Source organism: Seriola aureovittata, chromosome 20 (genome assembly GCF_021018895.1).
Source record: "Seriola aureovittata isolate HTS-2021-v1 ecotype China chromosome 20, ASM2101889v1, whole genome shotgun sequence".
NCBI classification, from domain to species: Eukaryota; Metazoa; Chordata; class Actinopteri; order Carangiformes; family Carangidae; genus Seriola; species Seriola aureovittata.
Window position 1 is genome coordinate 9497070 of NC_079383.1, and position 15379 is coordinate 9512448.

General features: G+C 41.2%; 1 protein-coding gene across 4 annotated transcripts; it reads right to left on the reverse strand.

Moving 5' to 3' along the window:
- Positions 1–572: 572 nt before the first annotated feature.
- tfap2a (transcription factor AP-2 alpha) lies at positions 573–14716 on the reverse strand. 4 transcript variants are annotated; one of them, XM_056363699.1, is made up of 8 exons: positions 12750–12833; positions 10673–11099; positions 9740–10159; positions 8505–8556; positions 6632–6857; positions 5563–5681; positions 3526–3667; positions 573–2130 (listed from the first exon to the last, which is right to left on the reverse strand). In XM_056363699.1, exons 2-8 carry the CDS (start codon positions 10697–10699, stop codon positions 1842–1844), a joined length of 1275 nt encoding a protein of 424 aa, XP_056219674.1. In that variant the 5' UTR covers positions 10700–11099; positions 12750–12833; the 3' UTR covers positions 573–1841. The 4 variants fall into 4 exon arrangements, with proteins under 4 accessions (XP_056219674.1, XP_056219672.1, XP_056219671.1 ...); XM_056363697.1 differs by lacking the exons at positions 10673–11099; positions 12750–12833 and adding an exon at positions 14598–14716; XM_056363696.1 differs by lacking the exon at positions 10673–11099 and having other exon boundaries at positions 12750–12907.
- Between the last annotated feature and the right edge of the window lie 663 nt (positions 14717–15379).

The window sequence follows — 15379 nt, forward strand, 5'->3', positions numbered from 1 at the left end:
AACAACGCAAACGTACTAAATAGCAGTTAGAGAGGGAGATTCGTTATGATTATATCACAAAATATCCATACAAATCCAGCATACTGAGCACTGATTGTTCATTGATTACACTGAGAGGCAAACAACATAGCCCTAACAAATATTTGATGCATGTCTTTGAATAAGACTCCAGCACACAATAAACGGGGGAGAGCCAAATATAGCCTATAACAACCAAACATTGCACACCAGGCCTATATACATCTCAGAGGGTTTTAGCTGGAGGGGTGGTGCTGCACACTTCAAACGCGAATATATCCATTGTTGTGAGCCATTTGGCCTGCATAAGATCCTGTGCTCTGAACTAGGGAGTTTAAAGTAAGATTTTTTTTATTATACTTGAGGGAAACAATGAGTTCAGCTGCTTATTGCAAGGAGCAATCGTCAGGGGAGACTTAAGCTCAATTACTGTAGCCGTTCAGAATGGAAAAAAAAAAACCAAGACAAAAAAAAAAAAGAAAACAGAAAGAAAAAGCACCCAGGCTATCAAGCAGTGAATAAAAAATTAAAAGATATGAATAAAAATCGAGATGAAGCGTATCAAATATTTATTTTTTTTCAGGGCAACAAAGGACTATAATACATTGACAGGCATGGGAACTATTGCCAGCACATGTCTATACAATACAGCTAAAACCGCCTCCAATTTTGGACATTATCGGACATAACAACATATCAGGTGGTCCCAAAAATGTTTTTTGAATGTCTTCCAACATTTAAAAAAAGACAATATTCCATTTATTGCTTTTATGGTGCTTCAAGGAGAGAACAAGGGGTGAAACGTATTCTGATTGGCACAACACATAAAAGCTTGTATAAAAAAGAAAATAGAAACACACAAAAAAACAGTTCTCCTCCGGGTCTCACTTATGCTCTGTCTCAAATTAAAAACTGAAAAATATGATATATAGAGAGAGAAATGGAAGTTTATTTCTATTAAATTTGTTCACTTGCTTCAATGTCGCCTCAACATGCTACAAGAGGGCTGAATTGAAATATCCCAGAGAAATAAAAATACCCCAAACTTCTGTTTTCTAAAAACCATAAAATCACATGAAGAACTAACCGAATATTCAAACCCACTAAAACAGGAGGCACCAGATAAATAAAAAAAGAAGTTTCAACAGACGCACCATATTTACAATTCCCATTAAATTACACATAAATAAATATATACATACATGAACACTGATTCCCTTATATAACCGTGAATCGTGTTGAAATTCAAAAAGTTCAAGTTGGTCGCTTGGAGAGAGAGTGAGAGTCTACAACTGAAGTCATGACAGGGAGCTCTGTGGAATTTCTCTTTGTTTTCAAGTTTATTATTCACAATACTGATAAGAATTCATCCTCTTTTCGCTTCGTTTTTGTCACAATCGTAAAATTGAGATATAGAGGGGTCGCTGGATTTCAGTCCATTCGTTGCAGCTCATAAAAAGGGGGAGTACATAAAAAGTCCTCTGGCTGAGGCAGTACACCTTTTCCTCCTCGCCCTGGAGCTGTTCCTCTGCAACCTTTTTCTTTTCTTTTCTCTTTTTTAAATAACATTTCATGTGGTTCAGGTGTTGGAAGAAGAAAATACTTGCGTCATTTCCTCATGAATCCAAAGTGGGATGTAAAAACAAAAACATGTAAAACCACGCAAGATCAGGAAGTGGCACGATTAACTTTATCAATAGTATTTATAAGGTATTTATAATATTTATATTGGATGAGTGGGGCCGGGGCGAGGCGCAGGGGTGTGGGTCGGTGTAGAAGAAGGGCGCTGGGATGTGGCCCTCACTGAAGGCGGGATGGAAACATCACTTTCTGTGTTTCTCGTCTTTGTCTCCGCCTTTAGTGCCGTTATCTGAGTGACTGTTAGGGTTGTTGTTGAGGTACATTTTGTCCATGGCTTTGATAGCCTCGGTAAGATAGTTCTGCAGAGCCGTGATGGCCGCGCACAGTGCCGGGGTCCCAAAACCGTGCGAGATTAGACTGAAGTGGGTCAAGCAGCTCTGGATTCCCGGTTCAAGAATGGGCTGCGGCCGTGAGTTTCCCAGCGGCGAGCGGTCCTGGGACAGCAGGTCTGTGAACTCTTTACAGACTTGCCTAAAACAAAGAGAGTACCGTGTTAATGAGTATCAGAAACCCCTGCATGTAATTTTACTATCCAGATTAAAATAAATCAAAGTGGACACACAACAAACGTTGCCATTTTCAAATCAGTGGGTCCTGCAGGAGTGGGCAAGTGAAGAGTGACCAGCTACTGTGTAGAGATAAGCCCCCCTCTTTAAAAATCAGCGTATTTCAATCATTTTAAAAACATCCATTAGTGTAATGAAACTGTGGCTCTTTGATTCTTGAAATTAAAACTTCGGTAAAGAAAATACCCTGGAGCAACAAACAGGTGGAAATTAATCTATCAGATCAGTGGCAGGATATTTTACTTTTATTTAGAAAAATTAAATTTTAAGAGAAAACATGAGTCTAAATGACTTGTTGATATGAGGCGAACATTTTTTTTCAGTGTAACTTTGAACTTAACAACCAACATCAAAAATATAATCAGAAAAAAACATGAATTCATGTTTTTATTCTTTCAAAAGACACATTTCCTTTCTAAACTATATTCAGCAGCCTACTCTGTGAGTATATGGAAAATAGATTGATAACGTATAGAAAATTGCAGCGCTTGTTTACTCTTCATTTCATGGTATATTGGTATCTTAATAACACTCAAAAGCCTATAATAAGCGGTTATAGCTAACAGCTGTTTGATAATAGCGGCACATCATTAATATTAGATGTTGGCCCCCTGCTTTTCTATGCCTTGTAAGGATTCCCATGTTTCAGTTAACGCATAGCAAAAATAACCAATGGTAGCGAGAACCAGCTATCTGTCAGTGTCAGTGAAATATCAGAGCAAACAAAATGCTGCTGTGTGTGTGGATGACGGAAAAGGCCCAGTCAACACGCCAGCACCTCTATATTTAACTGCGCTAAAAGTAGTTGAATCATAATTGATAAATATATATATATATATATGTCGTTTAAGTATAAATAAAATAAGTGTCTCAATGAAATCCATAATTAACAGAGATGTCAAGTAGACTACAGTTCGAAAGTGTGAGGCTAAAAACGTGTGTTAATTAAATTTAGGTTAGCCAGTAATGTTAGTAGGCTGATGTGGACATGAAGAAAAGTGGACAAGATATTGTAACGTGATTACAAATTTGGCATAGCGTTTAAAAAATTATATTTGTTAAAAACAAAACTACAATTTCAATTAGCTATCTGCGTGTGTGCGTGTGTGTGCGTATGTGCGTGCGTGCGTGCGTGCGTGCGTGTGTGTGTGTGTGTGTGTGTGTGTGTGTGTGTGTGTGTGTGTGTTTGTGTGTGTGAGTGTGTGCGTGTTGTGTGTAAGCTGTCAAGTAAACAGACACACACTGGCACAGACTGGGATGCATTCGATGTGACACAGTGAAATGTGATAATAGCACTTACTTCGTGGCCAATAGCATGTTTTTTCTTTGGACTTGTTCGTTTGGGTCGGAATGCTGACGGTTTACATATTCAGCTACTGCCTTGGCTGGAAACTCAGTCTCGCATACATAACCAAAATCCCTGGCAAGATGTACCGCTTCGCCTGAGAAAGAAAAAAATGAGATTGAATGTGTTTGCTTATTAAATATGGTTTCATCAAATTCAGAGCAGTTCACACTCCGTGCTTTGGACTAACACATGATTAATCTGATCTGAGCACAGCGTCCACTCTGTTTATGCGTTCAGACAGCAGGGTTATGGCACCTGTGCCTCCCTAACAACATTAATGACGATGAGAACAATAACAGCCCAGAAATAATAATAAAACAGCCCTGCGAGCTGTCAATACACATCAAGCTCTCCCCTCCACACTGAGAGAACGGTTTAATATGGAAGAGAAACAATAAGTGGATATGAAATATAGACGCAGCATCATGCTTAACACCATGTCATTGATTACCAATGCCTGCACGTTATTGAAAGTCCAGCAGATCACAGAGGCATGGGGAGGCAATTTTGAAGAGCTATGTCTAAATCTTGCTTTCCTTTTTTTACATAGATCAGCTATGAGAACTGCAGGTTTCATTCTGTCCAGGTTGGATTGGGAAAGAAATGCAGGGGAAGGGGGTCATGTAGGTGAGGGATGAAACTTAGTTGTGATTGGCCTGAGAGATCAATCCCAGAACAGGCTCTCAAGCTCACCCTGAACTACAGACAGGTGAGGAGACTGATGGGCCGGTAAAAACTTCACGACTTCTTTTTTTTTTTTTGACGGTCCACTGATGCTGCCTCCGATGGTCAGTCCGACACTGGTCTGAGTCTGAGCTCGCAGAATTTTTTTTTCTAACTCTTTGGTTTTAATTTCCTGAAGCAGTTGAGTTTGACTGCGGGGCTTCCTGTACATAAGCCTCTGCTCTGGAAGAAGGCATGCGCCAATTAGCATCAAAGCTCAAGTCCAGTAAACTCGTTTCCATAAAATGGAGGGGACCATAAAGAATGACAGCTCTTCAGAAAATGCAGTGTCTCTTCACTAAATGACCGACTGCTTTCACCCTCTCTGCCACCAGCCCCCTTATTACTCAGAATCATACATTTCTCCAGGCTCATTAAAATACAGCACCAAATTTCTACGAAGCACAATGAATATTGCATTCGGTCCTCCTCTGTAATAATGATTAACAGGGACCAATGAACCATCGCAGGCTTTCACCTTTGGAAACCCAAGGCACACCAAATACCACTGCACTGAATAATAAGGTTCAACTGCAAGCAAAATGGATTTATCCAGTCGGGGGAAAAGGCATCTTTTCAGCACCATAACTGACTAATTTATTCTTTAATAGGCCCAAAACATATAGCTCCCAATAGGTCAGCGCCATTCCATTTGCATGCAACAAAAATCTCTACTGGAAACCAAAGCACGGGAAGCTATTAACGAAAGAATTAAGTCACCATTAAAAATCAGCCCCTGCGCTGCCATATCCAGGCTGTATTAATGTTCGAAACAATGCAGGGTTAATAAATCAATCGACTTCTCATCCGTGAGGTGAAACAGCTCAGCGGTGCCCAATAAACAAGCCGCACTCAATAATTAACTGGACTTCAACACAAACTCATCCAGCGTATAAACTAGGCCAGTCGCGGACCTGCAAGTGTGCTCCTGAAAGCGAAGGCCAATGCTGCAAAGCCACTAGAATTACCAGCACCAGTCTCTCTCTCTCTCTCTCTCTCTCTCTCTCTCTCTCTCTCTCTCTCTCTCTTTCTCTCTCTCTCTCTCTCTCTCTCTCCACGTACACACTCACAGACACACACACAGACACACACACACATCCTTCATGGTTTATTACTTGCGAGGCAAAGTCGGTCCACATTACACGGATGAGCGCATATGCTGATTTCAAACACAGAGAAAGAAGAGAGAAAAAAAATCCCAGTTTGCAAGCACCTGATATCGCGCGAGCAACAAAACTGGGAACGTGATTTACGATACCGACTTACCCTCGACTAGTGACGTCAGCAAGGTGACGTTGGCTGCCTTACGTCTGCCCGCAGGTAGATTCAAGCCGATTTTATCCAGCTTCTCCCTTAAGGATCTTCCTCCGTTCTTAGACTTGGCCCTGTGACAGTGAAACAAAGCAGAAATTCATTGTAGTGTTGCTCATGTGGGGAACTTTCTCTGAGAGGGCTAATATTTGAGGAAGAATAGTTTTTCTTTGAAACGGACATAAAGATGCTGTATGGCTATGTAAATATCTGAAATATATAATATTTTAGTGGTGAATTTAGGGATAGACAAAATGTGGTTTACAAGCAGAAAGTCACTTCTTTATTGTCTGATATTTTTAATGAGTAGGCCTATGCTCTATCACTTTCACACTATACACATTCTATGATGCATATATTTGATATTTTGATTATATAAACATATGAATGTGATTCAGCTCTTTTTCCCTAATGAAACCGTGACTGGACCAAATTGTGGCGGGCTCTATCCTCCGCTACATCCCCGATACAAACTATAACTAATACTAAAAGAGCCCCAGCCTTTTCACTAGCAGACAAATACTGTACAAAATGAATAAATAAAACCCTACTTAACAGGCAGGCTGCGTGTCTGCAGCACTTCAGTAGACAGTTCACTAGAGACCAATGTTTTCATGTGTAATGCCTTCACTGGGCCTATAGTGCTGAGGTTGAAACAGACTAGGCCTACATTAATTTAGAGAGAGAGAGAGAGAGAGAGAGAGAGAGAGAAAAGAGGGAGAGAGAGAGAGAGAGAGGAAGAGCGAGAGAGAGGGATCCAGTGCGCCAGGGAAGTTAATATGGAATTTAACAGACCCCTCCTGCTTTAAATGCAGGAGCTAGGTGTCATGGTTGGTCGATTTTAATTATTCTTGGTACAGAGGAGAGAGAGAGGGGGAGAGCAAGAGAGGAAGAGAGCAATGCATGCTCAAAGAGAGAATGGATTGGAGTAGAGTGAGAGAGTTCATACACACGCACACAGACACAAACACACACAGAGGCATATAGAGAGGAGATTTTTGCAGCCTTCCAGTTTCAGACTCACCTCCTCAGCACCCCGCCCAGCAGAGAGGCGTTGAGGCATTCTGGCGGCGAGAGGCGTCTCTGCACCTCAGCCACCGTAACTTTGTACTTTGATGTGGAGCTGAGGAGAGAAAGGCGACCCGGAACTGAGCAGAACACCTCATTGGGGTTTACCACTCCTCCGAAAAGACCGTCCTTATTTACGGGGATGGCGGAAACATTGTTGTTCTTGGATAAAGACACTGGACCTAGCCAGGGAGAGAGAGGGTGGGTGGAGGGGAGGAGGGGGAGAAAGAGAGGATAGGGATGGTGGGATGGAGAGAGGGAGGGAGGTGGGTGGTTGGGGTGAGAGAGAGAGAGACCGTGCTCAGTGAATTTCATGCAATGCAGAGCCTTAACTAAATGAGAAGGGGGGATTTAGGCCCCGGACTTAGAGTTTAGCACCACGTGTACACTTTCAGCAACAAGGACATGCAGTAAAAACGACTAATACAGCCCTAAGAAACAAAATCTAATAATAGTAATAATATTAATAATAATAATACAGATAATAATAATAATAATAATAGTCCCATAATAATGTCTGTGTGGATAGAATCATCAGCATCAGGACTATGAGGCAGCATAGTTCTAGACTAGACTATTTCCATTCATCTGTTCTTTATCTAAGAAATACCGGACAGTGTTTTTCTCTCTAGATCTCAGCAGCAGACAGTCAGAACCTTTAGTAGCTGTGCGCTCCTCTTAAACAGCCTATTTTTTACGATCGCCTCACCATCTATTGACTCAACCGAAAGATTTGGTAAAGTCCACCCATTCTGACACACAGTATCTTCGGTATCGAGCAAAACACCGTCGCCCGTGTGTGATTTCACACTGAGGGGGTGGGGGCTCCGCACTACTGGGCTTTACACCGTTTTGGTGTGCAGTAACAAAGGGGACTGTGCGTCTTTGGATAGATCACTTGTGACATTAATGGCTCAGGGGAGCCTAATAGAGACAATAGGAGTTAAACGAACTCTTGAGATTACTAATATAAGAAGCCAATTATCATGTTGATGCGTAGATAGACAGACTCGAAAAAGGAAGAATGGAAAAAAGACGGAATTAAAGACCAAAAAGGAAAGGAAAGTCGCTCCATATCTGATCCAGTGAGCTCTAATTTGACCTGACAAAACGCTTTTAAACTTGACCATGAAAAAGGCCTCTTCGTGTTGTATCATTATCATAGAAATCTTTGACAGCAAACAAGTAAAAAAATATTGAAACAGTATAAACCATCAGCCTCCATCAAAGTACACCTAAATTACATTCGGAGATATTAAAAAAGCAGTAAGTGATTTTTCCAGGCCGAATTCTGATTCCTTCTCTAAATGACAGACTATCATCCTGAAAACACCAGGCATGTGCTCCATCCAGCGGTACCAACTTCCATTTTAGATTTGACCATGCAGCGTGATTGGAGCTATTGGCCTTCACCACCAAAGTGCCAGGATCGTCTATAGGGCCTGTATCTTTGACCATCAATACCACGGGCCCACAAAGCCCACCAGCTCTACTCATCTCCACGCTGCTCTGAAACGCTGACGGTAAATTCCATCAGCGAGAAAAAAGGTGCAGCCAGTTTGATGCACTTGGAAACCATGTAATGAAAAATAGGCTACTGCATATTAGGATCAGTCAGGCGTTACCGCATTGCATCGAGTTCTCTCCAGCAGAAATGGTGCGTGGTGTCTGTGTGTGTGTGTGCGTGTGTGTGTGTGAGTGTGTGTGTGTGTGTTGTGTGTGTGTGTGTGTGTGTGTGTGTGTGTGTGTGTGCGCGCGCGCACGTGTGTGCAACCTAGTGGCGTGCAGCTTGCAGAAACATGCATGATATCTCGGAGGAAACTGCTTACCTTTTTTAATTACAGTCTGGTCGGGAATGTGAATTCCTTGATCCTCAACAGGCTATGACACAAATGCAAAAAAAAAAAATGGACAATTTTAGCACAAAGGCACAAAAATATCAGCCTCAGTCCTGTGTCAGTAAATATACCTCAGGATGAACAAAGCCTGACACAATCATCCAACATGGAGGCTCTCGAGGCCCATTCCTGTTATTATTGTCCATGAGTGTTTTCAGTTGGGTTACACTGATGATGATCACAAACTCAGACTTAAATAACGACTCTATGTCGCCCCATAATCCTGACCTAATTTCGCCCTCATATTGGCTCTACTCACAAGGAAACTTCTAATCTAGATTGGATAGTAATTACGGCAGTGGAGCCTATTAAAGGCCTATGAACTAATTAGAGGATTATTGGTGTTTGTTTCTGATTAAAAACGGGGAGAATACTCTCAATAAAAACGAAGGTTATTGACATTTTTAGCGCGTATTTATCATGCAACCTTAGTAATCGTAGCTGTTACCTAAACTCAATCCACCAAACTCAATTCTCTTGTTAGTGGGCATGCAATGTATCACACTGTATTGTTGCCAAAAAACGGCCAGCTTAATCTTTTTTTAAACTGAGAAATCAAATAAAGTCCAAGACACAAAGAAACCCCTATGGAAATACAGGTGTATTGTGTTTCTTTAAAAAAAATCTATTTCATTTAATTTGTTTTGAGTTATAATGCTGAACAAAACCACACGAATCTGGCAACGAACGGCATTTTAAAACGGTTTGCTGTCAAATCTCTATTTTTTTATATAAGATAAATCATGCAAAAAGGTGCTGGTATATTTAAAAAAATCTTAAAAACACTGAAAACATTTTTCATGGTAATTTTCCAAGTAGTAAAAAAACTGGCCGTAATAAGAGCTTCAGTGAGCCACCCGAACCTAACTGATTGAATGTGTGTCATCTATTAAACAACAGCAATAATAAGAAAGTTTTTCTAATGCTTAGATAATATTAATATGAATAGTAATTATGAAAGACAGGGTGTTTGTACAAATGGTCATAATTGAAAATAAAATTAACACCAACCCGTTGTTATTATTAATTATAATAATATTAATTTAAATTTGTAGTGGTGCCCAAGTGCACATAATATTAATATTGACAGCACTATTACACTTTTTTTTCATTTTTTAACTATGTGAACCCACAAAAAAGGGAGAGCCAGGTAAACGCTTTCTTACCTGAACGTCTTCTAAAGAGTGAGGTATTCCATGGATAGGGATAGAGTCCGACAGTCCCGTTTCGATGCCGTGGCCGGACGGTAGGAGCACTTCCCTGCGGTACTCCCGGCACAGCTGGTGAGGCAGACTGCGGTGCTGGTGCAGCAGGCCGCTCTCCTGACCCTGCCTCTGGCCCGGCCAGCCCGGGTGCTGCGGCTGCGGCTGGGCGTGCAGCGAGTTGAGGGAGTACGGGTCGTTGACGTGAGAGTAAGGGTCCTGAGACTGCGGGTAGATGGGCTGGTATGGTGGGGGGAAGTACGGGGGCTGGAAGTCCGAGTTCGGTGTGTGGGAGAGCGGAGGGGCGCTCGTGTAAGGACTCTGGCCCACGCTGCCCAGCTGAGGTAGCCTGGCTGTCCCATTGCTGGTGCCGTCGTGACGATCCTGGCAAGGGAGGACAGAGAAAAATGTTTTTTAGTATGAACACCTTTTAAAAAGACACAACATGAATGTGTGCATGTCCCTCTTTGTTTTAACTGCTGGATGGTCTGCGGTCTGATGTTCGGGCATTATCAAATATGGCCTGAGTGGATGACAGGAATTAGACCAAGTGTGAAAACAATAATTATTACAATTAGTCCTGAAATTACATTTAAACAAAAATACACCTATTCCATACATCGACTACAAGTCCACAAAGTTTTTGTAAATATAATGACAAGATAATAAATCGCCAGACGTTAATAGTAAAATGAAACATCGAAATTCCGGAGGTGAAATGCCCTCAAACAAATAAGCATGCCTCGTATTATTTCATAATTTCTCCACAATGTCCCACGGGTTTTTAGCATGCAAACTTTGCAAAACATTATTCAGCGGGAAAAAATATATTCTAACAAAATCTGATGTACAAACAAAACTCAAAATATCTGACACGGGGAGGTTCCAGCAACTTACCATCGCGGAAAAACTGTGCACTAACATCTGAAAGGATTTTAGTGCGACTCAACGAAAGAATAAACAGTTCAAAAACACTAAGAGTGTTTTGGGGAGGGGTGGGCGAAGGGAATAGCCAGCAAAACAAAAAAATATTTTGCCCCCGAAAAGACTTCTCTCCTGCAAGATCACGATGGCCCCGGCGATCAGATATGTGCCACAGTAGCAGGACGATAATCCATCAGAAAGAAACGGTTAGATCCCCGCTGCCCTTCATCTGGGTCTAAAAATGCTGATATTCGGCGATGCTGGTGGATTTGGGTCGAAAAGTTTCTCTGGATAAACCCTCTTTTCTCCTGGCTCTCCTGGCTTCTATCAAACTGCTGCCGTCCCCTGGCTTGAGCTCATATTAGCAAAATAGCCGCTTCTTCGTCTCCCTCTTGGACTCCTAATAGAACGCATTCATGACTATTAATATTACAGGAATACTTAATAATATGGAAAGAATGGTCGGAAATCGGGTGTGAAGCAGAGGACGCAACTCAAGGCAGGAGTCTGCGCTTAAATGACGTCCATTGAAAGGAGGAATCAGTATATCTAATCAGAGATGGAGAGAGAGAGAGAGAGGGAGGGAGAGAGAACGAGGGAGTGAGAGAGTGTGGAGGGAGTGGAGAGAGAGAGAGACAAAAAGAGGGATATTCACTCTCGTCTGACGAATCAGAGAGAGAGGAAGGAGGGGGGCATTTTAAAAGGGTCCCAGGGCCAAAGCGCAAAAGTGAAAGAAAGACAGGAATGACGAGAGGTGGACCACAGACAGGGAAAGAAGAAGGCAGGCAAGGGAACAATGTGCACCTCTGAACTGGGTGAAAATCCAGCAGACAACGCTATGGGCATTCTGTCCGGCTCATTTCTACCGCTCATGCCTTTGTTTTCCACCTCAGACTCCGACAGCGAGCTGTCCTCCATGGGGGCTCCTCTCTCTCCTCTGCCACCGCCGAATTAAGCCACCGGTTCCTCCTCGACTCCAAACTCAGAGACTAACCGACTAACTTTTAATTTTGACCCGGAAACACGGAGAAAAATTAATTCTCAAAGTCGGTCATGTAGGGCCGCCCGGATCCAACGCTCTAACCAACTTTTAAGTGCGGCTAAAACAGCTCCAACTCCCTCACTGCTTAATCACGCATTTTAAAATTACGAAACACCGGGTTGTGACCGGATTTCCACTGCAGATTTTATTTTATTTTATTTTATGCACCGATACAAGCGGAAAAAACATTTACTACTAAATTGGTAAAATTGCCAGTGAGCGCGGAGTTGCTCAGCTTTTGTTTTCCTACTCTCGGCTGTCCCTACCGCAGGACGCGGGTGAAAACACGTCTGACTGGCTTCTCCACCCCGAAACAAGTCCCTGATATTACTGCCAAACTTCTTCTTTGCCCAGAACAACAATAACTCAGTGTATGCACTCCACACATACATGTACATAAAGCTGCATGCAAAAATCTAACGACTCAAACTGCACGGATGTTAAAAGTGAAGGGTAAATGTCCATGCATATTTAAGCCATAAATAAAGCAGACGGTGTCAGCGATTACTTCTGCCATTTAGTCTAAATATCTATTTTAATTAAATGCATGATAAGGGTAAATTATTATTTCAATGACTCCATGTGTCATTTAATATTTGTAGATTTATTTTAATGTGAATTTAAAGTCAAAATAAATAAATCATTGGTTGGGAATTTACTCATGCAAATAATATATTAAATACAGCTGCTCTTGCGACAAAACTTGTATTATCATCATTGTTATTATTATTATTATTATTATTATTATTATTGTTATTATTGTTATCATTATTATTATTATTATCATTACATTTCACTGGACATAAATAGACGAAAAAGAAGCTATGAAATTATTTTAAAAAACACATGGCTCTGTTCATCCCAAAGTTCAACTACATGTGTTCATTATCTGTCAAAAGGATGACATCTTTGCACCAAAACAATACAACGCATCTCCAAAATAATTATAATAGTAAACTTTAACAAAAAAATTAATTAAATAAGACAAATCAAAAAGGAGCCCCTTACCTCGCAATCTTCATATTTAATGTTATCAGTTAATTTCCAAAGCATTTTCATGGGTTGCTGAGGTGGATATTGAGTACAGGTATCGCCTTAGTCTTGTTTTCACTCAGTGAATTGTGCTCCCCGCTCAGAAAAACTACTTTTATTGAAGCTGTGGGCTGCTGTCTGTCTTGCGCTCTGAGGTCTCCCTCTAATGGTGGAAGTAAAGGGCTGGAGCAGCTCTGTAATAACACTGGCACAGGGCCTCATTAGCATATCAACAGCCGTTTGATTCCCCCCATCTGCTCACACAACACCAATGGACAGCGCACAGGTAAAAACTAAAGCAGCAAGACGCTACACATGCTTATTATTTCTACTGTTCAGTGAGGTGTGTGTGGTTGTGTGGTTGTTTAGAGGAGGGGTGGGTATTGTCATGCATGGGGACCTGCATGCACCTGGGACGGTTTCTACGATCATTTTGCATGTCTTTTTTAAAGAAAAGCACACGAGACTCCTGAAATCCTATTTCAAGGACAAAGTTAAATTTATATGCAAAAGGGAGCAGATGTCTGTTCCATGAAAAAACTTTTTGGCTGAAGTGCACTGACTCGTTCTTGTAAAACTAAGTGTCTTATTGATTAGTCTTCCAATGCCTGGTGTGAAAACAGTAAAACTATGCAAATACTACCCTGCCACACACCTTTTTTTTAACTCCCAAACTGTTATTTTAATCCCATTGAGAGTGGAGACCTTGAGAGGCTATTCTTTAAATGTTATGTTAAAAGGTGAGCCATTCGGAGCGGCTCTACAGGTCCATTGACTACATGTAAGGGCGCTGAGTTTGGGGGAACGTAAATAATTAACACAACAACATGGCCTTATTTCATTTGAATGAGCGGCTGGGGGGAACCTGGCTCTGCCCTGTCGCCGGCCAAGCCCTCACCCCAGCAGGTCGTGGGTCAGGAGACAGGTCGCCAGATCTTTAAGGCGTTGGCCCCTCTCGCTTAAAACCTGGATTACCATTTTTGGCGGAGTGCCTTTTTACGAGCAGTTGTCATTAATGATAATGGAGCGATGAAACTGGCTGTCAATGACAGCTATGCACGCGGGTTGTCTGTCTAGAAATGTGGCCTGTGTCTGTGCCTGTGATCGTTTTTTAAACGAGTGAAACTGAAGTGTGTTTTTGTTTCAGCAAAGATCTCAGGTCATCTTTTAAACCCCCCCCCCCCCCCCCCCCACACACACACACACACACACACACACACACACACCTTACAAGGCGAGACCAGGTTTTCAATGAAGCACAGACGATTTAAAGACTAAGACTGAATAGAAAGTCCATTACGGGATGTTGTAAAATTTATGAATTTAAGACATCCGAATTTAGAACAGCTATGAATATATGTGAAGTACCTTTATGAAAAGTTACATTTTACATCAGAGTCAACGACACCATTTTGAATAAAGGCTGTGTTTCGTCAATACCTTACTTTGATAAAAAACTATACCCTCTCATGTCGTTTCTACCTATTTGTAATTTATAAGAAAGCACACCTGTATATTAGAGTCTGTCTGAAATGCGCAGGAAACCTTACAGCTCACAACACGAACAACATCCTCAGGTTTTCATAGCTGAGCATTGAGATGAACTATTTGGGGTTCCAAAATAAAATATCTCTAACTGCTTTGTATGATCTCCTGACTGATACAATCTATAAGCCTCTCGTCTACGCAGAAGACCTGTACCCCCTCTCACTACAAAAGATTTTACGGTGCTTATGCAGCCTCATCCCACAACTAGTCGACACTTTGACAGTCTTCATGGATTTTCACAGCCGTCTCTTTGTCTTAAAAGTAAGCAGCACATACCTGCCATTCCCCCATCTTGCCCATAATTGACATTCTTTGTCTTCTGTTGCCTTTGGTGCTTTGTTTTTAGTCGATCCGTCGCTGTGTCTATCTCATTGAGCCTTCGGTCCCAAAGTAAACTTACTTTTTATCTGGACCGGATCGCCTCACCTGGCCATAAAAACGGTGCGAGGACACCTGGTGACGCATGCGCACTGCTGCGGGTGTGGACGAGAAAGGATAAACTATATGGGAAAAAGTGAAATGGCCTATTTATCTTTGTGCGACAGAGGTCTGTCATACTTTGATCTCCAGTTTAAACTAAATACGTTTTATTAAAATAGATAGAATAAAATAACGAACTAAAAATCTTATAAATTACTTGATGTAAGTGATATAATCACATCACGTACTAACCACAGCCTCTAATAAAATCACTAATTATAGGCTATGTGTTAATTTACACTTTCTCTACATAAAATCCATATTTTATAGAGTGACTTCTTTGCATGAGGTGAATTTACATTAAAGATTCATTTCGTTTATAGAAAGTGAGCAAAGTGTATCGCTCACATGAAAAGTGGGTTTACACTTCACTTAATTCCTGGTTAAAAATAATTAATAAAGATTACTTTTTTTTGAAAATATGCTGAAACTATCCGCAAATTAAACAGCATGAAATAAAGTAAAATATACTAAATTAGGTAGGTTATGTTTTGTCTTCACCTGACATGAAAATAAAAATATCTGTTAATTCTATACGCCAATTAACCTTTCCGTTTTTTCCTTCACTACTTTGTCTT